The 12374-nt window shown below is 35.6% G+C and overlaps 1 protein-coding gene across 1 annotated transcript; it reads right to left on the minus strand.

Annotated features, from left to right (window-relative positions):
- Positions 1-3318: 3318 nt before the first annotated feature.
- On the minus strand, positions 3319-7967 carry LOC110896159 (BTB/POZ domain-containing protein At1g67900). The gene is made up of 6 exons (XM_022143611.2): positions 7623-7967; positions 6696-6841; positions 5897-6062; positions 5696-5765; positions 4047-5273; positions 3319-3964 (listed from the first exon to the last, which is right to left on the minus strand). The coding sequence occupies exons 3-6, from the start codon at positions 5953-5955 to the stop codon at positions 3464-3466; spliced, it is 1857 nt and encodes a 618-aa protein (XP_021999303.1). The 5' UTR covers positions 5956-6062; positions 6696-6841; positions 7623-7967; the 3' UTR covers positions 3319-3463.
- Between the last annotated feature and the right edge of the window lie 4407 nt (positions 7968-12374).

The raw sequence follows: 12374 nt of genomic DNA on the forward strand, positions 1-12374 counted from the left end.
AGTGTTGTTTTGGTGATCAGTCATGATCGTGAGAGAGGGAAAAGGATGGTTTAGAAAGTGCTAAGAGTAGCGGTGGGCGCCAATGATGAAACAATGGTTAACCGGGCAGGGTTAACACACTGGTCTCGTCAAGAAGGGTTAATCCCTTCCTCTCGAGGATCGCTGGCTGGATCACCGGTGGTTGATCTCCTGCACAAGGAAACAAGCCGTGACTTGTAACAAGGAGGATGGGGTGGGGGGTGCTCCTTGTTACCACTCTCCGGCGTGAGAATCAGTAGTTTGCTTGAGAAGCAAAGTAAGATAGTAGTAGTAGTGAGAGAGTTGTGAAGAGATACCTCAAACCTGGTTTGGGGTTGGTATTTATAGCCGAGGAGTGAAGGAGGATGATGATGGATGGACTGACGACGTGCTGCACCTTTGCAGGTGTGTCAGGCTTGTCGGTTGTGGAGGTTACGCCACGTCAGTCCATTGCTTACGTAGCTCTGACAGATAACTGCCATTGGTGCCACTTGCACTGTGGTGTCAGTCCCACTTGTAGAGTGCATAGGATGCGGTGCAAGCCGCATCGTCGTCCGCGGAGACTGTTTGCCTGCATCCCTTGTCGTGACGAAAATGCCCATATGGTGCGGTGTCAGCCGCACCGTTACGTTCATCTTCTTCTATGCCTAAGGTAAGGCTTTCTTGTATTGATAGAAGTGTTCACTGGATGCGGTGTGATGCCGCATCGCTGTGAATACTTCCGTTTTCGTACACCAGACGTGATGCTATGTCGCACCACTCTACCGTTCTCATGTTCCATGTAAGTCCTCCTTCGTTACTAGATAGATTGGATTCAACCTTTGTGCCGACGCGTTCTCGCATGGGCATAAGTAGGTTGTTAGCTAGTGGGGGTTTTGATAAGGGTAATGGTCACTCGCGGTCGATGCTGACGCGAGATCTGGGACCATACCCCTTCACTACCGATGTGGCAATACGCATACATACGTCGTTTATATTGTAAATTTACGACTTAAGCTTGTCTTCTTCACACGAAATGAAGGCGGGCATGTCTCCTCCATGTCGGAAGGCTTATGTGCCACCCTCACTCTCACATTTCTCATACTTCCCGGAGAAGGATTCACGCAACCTCTCCTTGCTACTGACCCACCTGTCTTCCATCTTATTCGTTGGCGATGATCCAAGTAAAAACATGTACCTAGGACTTCTAGGTTATAGTACCCAAATACTAATTTATAGTATTGCGCGTCATTTCGTTGGAGATGATCTAAGTAAAAACCAGCATGCCATGTGGCTAGACGGAATGGTAAATGTTGTTGAAATTTCGAATAAAAGAGCTTTCTTTGCGTGCAAGGCGAGGAAACATGGAGTGGATAATTATAGAATATTTAAACATGTTTAGGTTTAATTATTTAGTGATAATTATCATGTCCAATTTAATAGTTTATTAGCAATCCTAGTTATAATCTAATAGGAGTGGTTAGATTATAAATACCATGCTTTGGGTATTAGTGATTGTAATTCAAGTTTTGAGTCAGTTTCTTGAATAATAATAAACGTTTGGGTGTTAGCCAAATACTTTGCAATTTCCGATTTACAATTCCGTTCGGTACCGATTCATCTTGAAATGTTTTGTAGTTATGTCCATTCCTTTGAAAACTGAGAAACATAAATGTTATATTTTGTTGTTTAAAAGTTTGTACAAATGCAACATTGGTATTAAAGCCATTCGTACATTGTTTATAAACATTTTGGTTTTGAATCAAGATTTTTGGCCTTCAAAGTGTGGTACGGCCAAAGATGATATCACACATACCATTCATGACGCTTGTAAAGTATTATCTAACATCCGTATCACTTAAGGTTCAGGTGTACCATTCATGGAACATGCATAATATAGACGTACCTCTTGAAGATACCACGTACCGGGTTTCACATCAACTCAATTATCACGCGCATAACAAGCTACTAGATCCAACTTGTGATGTGATTAGTGGTATTTTGATACATTATTTTTATTAACTTATTGATATAATATATTTGTATTTCCTTTTCAAATATGCAACAACCATTGAGTGCTAATTATGCTTTGTTCATAATATTTTTCATTCTTACGACTAAGATCGTACGACGTGCCTCATTATAGCACACACTCCTTTCTAGATACGAAGAGGCATGGTCATTTTTACTACTTAGGTCGAAGGACACGTGCCACATGATATGGGTCTTGGGCCTCAACTTAAATGTAGATGCATATAAATAAGCCAATTCGTTGATGTTTTGTTATGAATCTCAGTCTTACAAATATCTGATTTAAATTTATAAGATTTAATGATGGGATGTGAATCATACACCACAGCAATTAACTTACAGGAACAAAATTGTGTAATGTATAAATCATCTAAAAATGTGTGTATTACCTTATTTGTATATAATGCATATATGTGTAGGCGCTCAGGGGGCAAAGGTGAAATTGCACTAATTTTAACATTATTTTACTAATTTCATGAAAATAACGTTAAAAGCGACGGACGGTTAATCATGCATCATGTGGTGGCGTTGATATTCGAAAGACAAGGGGATACATGCACCAATTGGCCTTTGTCCCGGTTGCTGAGTGTCATGTGCTTTATGTCCAAGGCTTGATACAAATCTACTATGGAGTCAGGGGTCTTACTGGAAGTAGTTTCTCTATTCCTACGGGGTAGAGGTAAAACTGTTTATATTTTACCCTCCTCAGTCCATATCTTAGCTTTGCTATTGGGGTCTTACTGGAAGTAGTTTCTCTATTCCTACGGGGTAGAGGTAAAACTGTTTATATTTTACCCTCCTCAGTCCATATCTTAGCTTTGCTATTGGTGGGATTTAAGTATGACGATCATGATAATAATGAACAAAGAGATAAACTTACCCTCACTTTATAAAAAGACCACTCATTCCAAAATTCTTACAACTTACGCTGCTTTCTTGATTGGACAAGGCCAATTATGACCATTGAAAAGCAGGGGGTGAAATAAATAAAAAAACAAGCATGTAATGTAAGCAAATATCAAGTAGTCAACTGTTATAATCAAACCCTCCTCCTAGGATGCCATCTTTGGTCAAAAAGTCAACCTTGTAAAAGTTGAAGACAGTCAACTTTTCTATAACTTTATATACTACTACTGTATGAAAGGAAATTGGAAATTAATGATGGGGTATGAGATGAAGGAATTGAATTTTTGATGATAGCAAAAGACTAGTGAGTGCTAAGGAAATCAATACTTTGGCCCCCCTGCCTTCTAAAGTTTGATGCTTTCTGTCACAATCTTGAAAATTACGTTATATAATATCTCAAGAAAAGAAATTTTTTCTTCTTTTTTATTTATTACCATAGATTACACCCACGATTCACATTTTCAACTCTCTAAACATTACAAGACATTTTTCCAAGAAAGATGAATAGAATAGAGACTTACCCCGACGTTTAGCTTTTTTCACTTGCGCTTCTGTTGTTGGTCGACCATAACTTACTAAACATTCGTTTGGGGCGAGTAGGAAGCGAACAAAGTTGCTTCACTTTTGACGAATGAGTTTTCGAGATCCCATCGTGGAAATTTTCATCCAAGTCATCGTTTTCCGCTAACTTCATTCTCAAAGTGGAGATGTTAGAGCTTGGTGACTTGAGGCCCGAAACGCTCCATTGGTCTTCGGGTTGCACCATGCTTCTGTTGGTGCTTAATGAACCGGGTGGCCTTGATGCATCGTCTTGGGCGGCTAATAGTGCTTTGATGTTGCTGGGCAGGTCGGTCAGCTGACCGCCAGCCATCGCTGCCCGCGCTTGTTCAAAGAAAAGAACTTGTACCACTACCCGCAATGGGAGAAGCTCGTTTTGTGCCGCGTGCATGCACACTTCCATAGATAGCTTCTTGCAATCAAGTGTTCGACAAAGGCGCTTCCTTTCAGTCTTGTTGAGGTTCGGGTGTGACTGCACAATAACAAGATCAGTTATAAACATTGGAAGACACAATAAGTCAAAGTCAAAGTCAAAATGATGGAAATTGTTATACCTTGAGATAAATGTCAATGGCTCTGTAAAGATCATCATGATCCAATCTAGCAAAATCAGGAATAGCTTCAGCTAAAGCAGTAAACTTTGATAGCGGCAAATTTACATCTTTACCAATTTCTTTTAAATATCCATCGACGAGTTTCGCTACTTTAATCTTTGAACTATGAGAAGATGTAGAAGACCTCCTACTTTCTTGCAACTCAAAATCACCATTATTTGCGGACCGTGATCTTCTATGCCGCTCGAACCTGCCCTTAACATGCACCGGACTTGTTGGCGGACTTTGACTTTGCAACATAAACTGCTCCAAAATGGTAAAAACTACTTCGACGTCGTAGGTCATATCGTTCGAAGTACTCGGGATTAACAAATCGGAAACTGTTGCTTCGTCTAGTTGAATCCCGATTCTTCTTGCTAACTCGGATTTGGAAGAAGACGAAGCGCGAAGAATGTTGGCCGCTTTTAATAGTTTCAACAAAAAGCTACAAGAAACCGAAGCTCGTTCGGTTGGAAGCAAACTAATTACGGATTCCAAAAGCAACCGACTTTTAGAACTCGAATTTGTTGTGGTTTCACCATTTTCGGGATTCCTTGAAATATTCGGTAACCATTTAGATGCATAAATCCTTAGTGCATCACCAACAAGATTCGCGGGCACTTTACCACCCGATTTTAAGGCAATCATTGTTCTCCAGTAAAGATCAATCCCCAATTCCGAAAGATCCTCAGCCCACCACCCTTTACTTGTGTTAGTTTTACTTCCATTAACCGAAATGTCATCTCTATCCCTCCCTCGCCTCGAATAGCTATGCGATAAGCTCACTTTCAGAGGGTTAGAAAGGACTTTTGCCGCAATGGCTTCGATACACCTACTAGTGATGCCCAAATCTTCAGACCATAATTGAAAAGCTTTGGTGGTTTGAAGGGTAATGATTGAATCTTTCCAACCGTTGAGGATACAAGAGTTTAAGAAAACGTCGAGTTTGTAAACAAGATTGCCTTTTTCGACTTCTTCGGTCATTTGAAGGTATTCGGCTGCACAACGGGCTGATACTATGTTGTATGCACTGAGTGTGATTGTGATTCCATAGCAGAATTTGGCGCATAGTTCGAAAGACTCGGTTCCTCCTGGGAAATCTGGGAGTTGGATGATTTGATGTTGGGTCGATTCGGGGGATTCGGAACAGAGTTTTTGTAGCCTCAAGCATTTGGATAAAAGGGGAAACTGTTTATAGAGGAAAAAATAGAGCATAAAAAATCAAAATTTTTGAAGAATATAGATCATAATAATTCACATTAAATAAGTTCATTTACTAAAATCTTGACATCAATTTTTATAGCTTACAGAAATGTAAAAACTTTAAAGTATAAGATTGAAGTATATGGACAGTTTTCTAATTTCTTGCTCCCAAACCCAGATTTTGTTTAAACTTTTATAGAAAGTTTTTGATCAAAAATATGAAATTTTCAATTCTATTCCATAATTTGATAAATAATCTTTTTTTTTTTTTTAACTCAGCTTTATTCCATAATTTTTTTTAAATTCTGAAAAAACTTTTTTCTGGGATTGAAGTAAAACTGTTAAAATAGTAAAAAAAAAGAAAGAAAAAAAATAATAATAAGTGAATTGCAAATAAAGAGTGTTACCTTATGAAGCAAATATCTTGTTCCATTCACTTGCACTACAAGATCACTAGAAACCTCAGAGGAAACAGACCTGAATTGGTACAGAAATATGGAAAAAAAAAATCATTAAATTATTATCTAATTATCTAAATGACATGGTAAAAATCATCTTAAACTTTTGTGAATAAAATAATAACATTTTTTAAATTTAACTGCATATACCTTACTGATTCTGAATTGTAGAACGTATCTGGCCGAGAACCAAGTTTCATAAACTTCATAGCTCACTTTTTTCTCAAATTATCTACACTTTGTCCTTAATTCACGATTGTTTCCATGATTACAGAAGAAAGGAGATCAATTTTTTTTCTCTCTTATGAAACAATACCTATATATATACCAAAAAAAAAAAACAGAGAACAATTAAAAATTTGCAATTTTTATTAGTGAAATCAATAGAAATTCTAGAATTAAAACCCAGTCAAAATTTCCCAAAAGAATCATATTAAATCTTCATGATTTTTGTGTAGGATCTGAATATTGCAAAAAAAAAAAAAAAAAAAAAAAAAATAGAGTACCAGAAACATTGAACAAAAACAGAGCAGTATAAAAAAATTGTAATATAAGCTCACCGGATTCTAACATATGAAAAAAAACCCTGAAGAATCACCCAAAGAATGCTTAGCTTCAAAGATTTGATGTGGGTTTAGAATGTTGCAAACAAATGACAAAATCCCAGAAAAATATGAACAAATAAAAACAGAGTACTATTGCAAAATCCCCACTTTGAATTGTTCATAACCCCACCAGATTCTTAAAATCAGTAAAAGAAAATTCCACTAGGAATCATATGAAATCTTCAAGATTTTGATGTGGGTTTAGAGTGTTACAAATAAATGGCAAAATCCCGGAAAAATAAAACAAAATCCCAAGTGAATCTTGACACCTCATTTTCATTTTTTACATTAAAACATTCTTGAAAACTGATATATATATAAGATAATAAAGAAGAGAGAAAAACCTGAAACAGAGAAGAAGGTTGAATAACAGAGAGTTGTGTTGTGGGAACAATCAAGAACAAGACTGCGTTGTTTAAGTGTGAGAAAATGCCAGCGTGCTCTCTATGTTCAAAAGTCGACTCCCACGTGCTTATCCTGCGCCCACTTCCTACAATTTCTTCTGCTTATTATAACTTCTTTTTTGCCATATAAATGTAACATTTTTATATTAAAATGATGCTTATTTAGAGTAATACTATTATAGCATAAGATTTGGTACAACTAATACAAAGAAATATATCATCATACACCATATTAAAACACAAGGTTTGATATGATAAAATTTGATAATAACAACATTAACATTAATGGGTTATGATTAATGTACCTTAAATTTTAATCAATAAATACACTAGATGATCAATGTATTTACTTTGTAGCGATAAGAATTGTTATTATTATATTATGAGTTAAATGCCATTTTAGTCCCTGTGGTTTGGACTATTTTTCCAGTTTAGTCCAAAGGTTTGAAACATTGTCATTTTAATCAAAATAGTTTCAAGAGTTGTCATTATAGTCCACTGAGGTAACTCCTTCCATTTTTTATGTTAGCTAGAAGGGTAATTCGATCATTTTATATTTTATATGGTCGAATTGCCCTTCTAGTTAACAGAATTACATTTAAAATGACCGAAATGCCCTTCAAGTTAACAAAAAAAAATGGACGGAGTTAACAATTGGACTAAAATGGCAACGTTTAAAATTATTTGGACTAAAATGGCAACGTTTCAAACTTTTGCACTAAACTGGCAAAATGACCCAAACCACAGTGACTAAAATGACATTTAACTCTATTATTATTGTTATTAAATCGATTAGAACATAGCCCACCACCACATATTTATTTTCGTCTTTATCAATAATAATGATGAAGTTGCTAACTTGGTTACCTTTTCGGGTCGGTTTTGAAACGGGTCAGGGTTAGGATCTAAATCATTGTATCTCTGCCCTTCCTTGAGTCATCTTGTACAAAATGATTTTTCGCAATGATTTTTATTGCCCTTAATCATGAGTTTCTCCTCAAAGGAAGTATAAGAAATATAAAGATTCAAGTAACATACTTGAAAATTGTTCAAGGGGGTCTACAAAAGGAGAACAAATCAATTTATTAAGTAAAACAAAATACTTTTTAGCAAAAAGAAAATGGGAATATTAGTGTAGGTGGATGGAAAGATAAAGAGAGGCAGGAATAATTATATAATTTCAAGATTTCAACTATACTTTTTCTCCTTTTAGAAGGGCCACAAATGGATAATTTATAGTAGCCACAAGTGAAACTGCCTTGGAATCGTTGGTTGCAACCCTTTCATGCATTTATGACAATGGGGTCGATTGTGATTCAATGGAAAATTTTTCTTTAAACAAAATGGTCCAATTCTTGATTTTTATTAAACACATTTTGAATGGTTTGCATTTCCTTTCTATGTTTTCAGGCTGTGTTAATTGCATTTCCTTTCTATGTTTGTTGATATGGTTTCACACCTTGGATCATTCTAAAAGATTTAGATCCCAAAATAGAGATTCAACATATTTAATTTGTATTTTGAGCTTACATTCAACTACTAGAGGTCAAAAATCAAAAATCAATTTTCCAAAAAAAAAAAAAAAAAAAAATCCAAAACTACGTAATCCATAATCAAAAATCAATTTTCCAACAAAGTTTTTTTTAAATAAAAGTCACAGGTTTATGGCATTGGAGAATTGAATGTATCAAGTTCACGATCACTTAAAAAACGAAATTTACGGAATCATAGGGTCGACTAGTCACCCGTTTGAACCGTCCAATACAACCAGTTGAACCGTTTCTAAGCCAAATCCAACGTGGTATAAAAACCAGTTTTTAAAACATTGCTAGAGGTGCCCCAAGGCTCAAGTGATCTTATAAGGCTAGAGGGTATGGTGCCCATCCTCCCTTGGAGGATGATCCGTCACATAGGCGTCACATCATAGTCCTCCCAAGGATGATCCATCCCACAAAACTAGTGGAAATGGGAGGATGGTCCTAGATGATCCTACCCCACCACTTTTATATTTTTTATTATTAAAAAACATTAGATAAACATTACAAAATATGCATCGGTCCCCACAATTTTTGGCATTTAGTGCCCGTCTCCAACGTCAAGTAGTCGTCGGAGAGGACGGGGACCGGGGGGGGGGGGATGGTGTTCCACACGGCGCCGGTCCTCGACGCATAAGGGACGGACCCCATACCCACCAGCCTATTAGTTAACATCCTAAAGAAATATATTTGAGTGTTAATATTAACTAGTGTTATTGTTTTAATTGTGGGTTTGAACAACCAAGTGAAAACTTATAATCAGTTAGATATGATGTTATGGATAATTGTAACTTTCTAGACATAAATAATTTGTATTTTAAGAGCATTCACATCCAGCCCTCTATAATTATACATACATTCCACTAAAAAACAACTCTTATATCAATATATTTTTACTAAAAACAAATACTTTTTCTCTCTCCTTTTCAATTAAATAATATTTTTATACCTTTATCATTACATTTTTCTCTCTCATTCACTCACAACCACTTTCAATATATATTAAAAAATTATAATGAGTGAACAGTGTCCCCCCCAAATATACAGATAAACAGTAACATTTTCTCTCTCCTCCACTCACAACCATTTTTTATACTCTTTATATTTTAAAAACCCCACACTCACAGATGGTTTTGCATGTGGAAAAGGATTTTGATGGAACTGGTTAAATTTAACCTTAAATTAGTTTTTTTTTTCTATACATGTTGATTTTAAGATGATAATAACTAAATAAGAGATGAAAATGAGTTATTATAAGTGATTTGAATTTTTTTATAAGTGATTTAAAAGTTTTATCTTATTATTTGGAAAGGTGGAAAGTAGTAATGAAAGACATTGGTTTACAAGTAGCTAGGTCTCTCTGTATTATTTGGTGTAGTGAATATGAATGCTCACTTGGCAGGAATTATGTTTAATTGAACGCAAAGTGTTCAAATTATATATTTATTTGGGTGAATTATTGGTGGGACTTTGGGTTGTTCGCATATTTATAGGAATTAAAATATATGTATAGCTTGGATCCACAAATTTAATTCTTGTTGTGTATTCAAACATGATAGTATACTATGCGGTCAAAGTATTAGTAGAATTTGGGTGTTATATGGGGAAGTTTGAAAAACTATAGTCTTGATTGTTTCATTAAATATGTTATACAGATTAAAGACCGTATAAGGTTTTGGGTTTGAATCAATGTTTTAAAACCCGGTTCAAACTGGTCGGTAGTATCGGTTGAACTAGTGGCGGACTTAGAGTGTCTACCCCTCAACCCCGTCTCCGTAATGTAAAAATACTCCTTAACTCCATTTCTGTAGTGTAAAATTATCTCTCAACTCCGTTTCCGTTATATAAAGGATACCCCTGAGCCAAAAAAAAAAAAGTTAGGATACCCCTAACCTTTTGGGCTTGTTCCGCCACTGGATTAAACCATCCGGTAGAACCAGTTAAATCACCCGATACATCCGGTTAAACCGTTTTTGAGCCCAATCCGATATAATATAAAAAAACGGATCTTAAAACATTGATTTAAATACTTGAATCAGGCCTCTTTATATCATGTCTTATAGCTAACCATAACCAGTTTATTTTTGTCTTCCTTTTGTTTTTCTTCCTATTTTATTCATGTCAAATGACGATTCAAGCAAAAGCACCATCAGTCCATGATGGTTGACCGTAGAACTAAAGTTGCCATGTTCAACTTTTATTTGGTGGTTTGTGAATTACAAGCACATTAGATGGACATTGTTCACTAGACCTACATGGTCTTCATCAAAGTATTTTTCTTCTCTCTTTTTGAGAAAAAGTTCCAAGTTTCTTCGTAAAGTTTATGTTTGATTTATGGGAGATAAACAAGTGTGTTCACCTAGTTTTATACTAATTGTGCTTGTGGTATATGCCATTTTACAGATGACAGGCACATTTAAACCATATAACATGAAACAACTCATACATACAATCTTTTGATATGTTTTGAAAATCTAAACCTTCTTTTGTAATGGAACTACCATAAATTTATTTTCATAAAAATATGTGTAATTTTATAATATTGTAGTCAATGAGGTTTATCCTCGTTGCTTAAACAATATAATTGCGTGTGTGTTAGAGATTTAATGAAATGATTTATTATCAATATTAGGGGTGTATTCTTTTAAGAGCATGTATAATGTTGAGAACTATGAGAACCACATAATCCACTTGTATGTTGTGCATAATTATAATTAGGCTGAATGATGTGGGCTAGCGCCTCCGTCCAGCTCAGACCTTTATAGCCCTTAACACCGCTCCGGGGGCATCAAAGGTGCCACTAAAGGGGCTCAGACAAGCCTTTAACGAGTACGAGAAGGAGAAAGAGATGGGACCACCCCCAATACACCAATCACATGGTGTTTCTTTGTAAAGTTTATGTATGATTTATGGGAGATAAACATGTGTGTTCACCTAGTTTTATACTAATTGTGCTTGTGGTATATGCCTCAAGGTGAATGAGTTCATTTTACAGATGACAAGCACCTTTAAATCATATAACATGAAACAACTCATAGATACAATCTTTTGATATGTTCTGAAAATCAAAACCTTCTTTTGCAATGGAACTACCATAAAGTTATTTTCATAAAATGTGTATAATGGTTTATCCTCCTTGCTTAAACAATATAATCATGTGTTAGGTTTAATGAAATGAAACATTATTAATATTTGGGGGTGTATTCTTTAATAGTTTGTATAATGTTGAGAACTAGGTACGAGAATCACATAGTCCACTTGTATGTTGTGCATAAGTTATAATTAGACTAGACGATGTGGGCTAGCGCCTCCGTCCAGCTCAGCTCTTTATAGCCCTCAACATCGCCCCGGGGCTTTAAAGGGGTCGCTAAGGGGGCTCCGACAAGCCTTTAACGAGCACGAGAAGGAGAAAGAGGTGGGGCCACCCAATACACCAATCACATATTTTTTTTTCTTGTATTTAATTATTAGTTAAACCACATTGTGATACTTAATTGGTAGATTAGTTAAAGCCCATTGTCTGCGTGGTGCAGCGTGCGTGGCGTTATGTTAAAGCACACCATCCAGCCTTATAGGTAGTAAGATAGAGAAATGTAAGTAGTGACAAGTGTCACATTTAAAGCAATAGATGCAAGTAAATTTTGCGTTTCTCATAGTTCTCAACGTATTTCTTGATCATGATTTGAACACTTCTATTATATAGGGTTGTTAACAAGACACGTTGAACAATAAGATGATTGATTATATTAAATCCAAATGAAAACGTAAGTGATTGTGAAATGTAATGCTTGTAAAGAGGAAGGGGTTGAAATATTTATTTAAAAAACTCATTTATGGTTAGGTAATTAGTCAAAATTTAGATAAAAGTTGTTGATGGTAGTTCACCAAGTGTTGGACTTTCTTAATCCCAAGTTGGAAGTTGGTTTTTGTCTAAACTGTACCTACAAAGATTATGATGTGAAATTGTTTTATCAAAATGGATGGATGGATATAACTAACTGTTATACTTAATTCTAGACGAATATGATAAGAGCATAAGTGTATTTTTTTTTTCTCAAGAAGTCATATTTGAATAATTAAATTG

The sequence above is a fragment of the Helianthus annuus genome, chromosome 12 (genome assembly GCF_002127325.2).
Source record: "Helianthus annuus cultivar XRQ/B chromosome 12, HanXRQr2.0-SUNRISE, whole genome shotgun sequence".
In the NCBI taxonomy this organism is placed as follows: domain Eukaryota; kingdom Viridiplantae; phylum Streptophyta; class Magnoliopsida; order Asterales; family Asteraceae; genus Helianthus; species Helianthus annuus.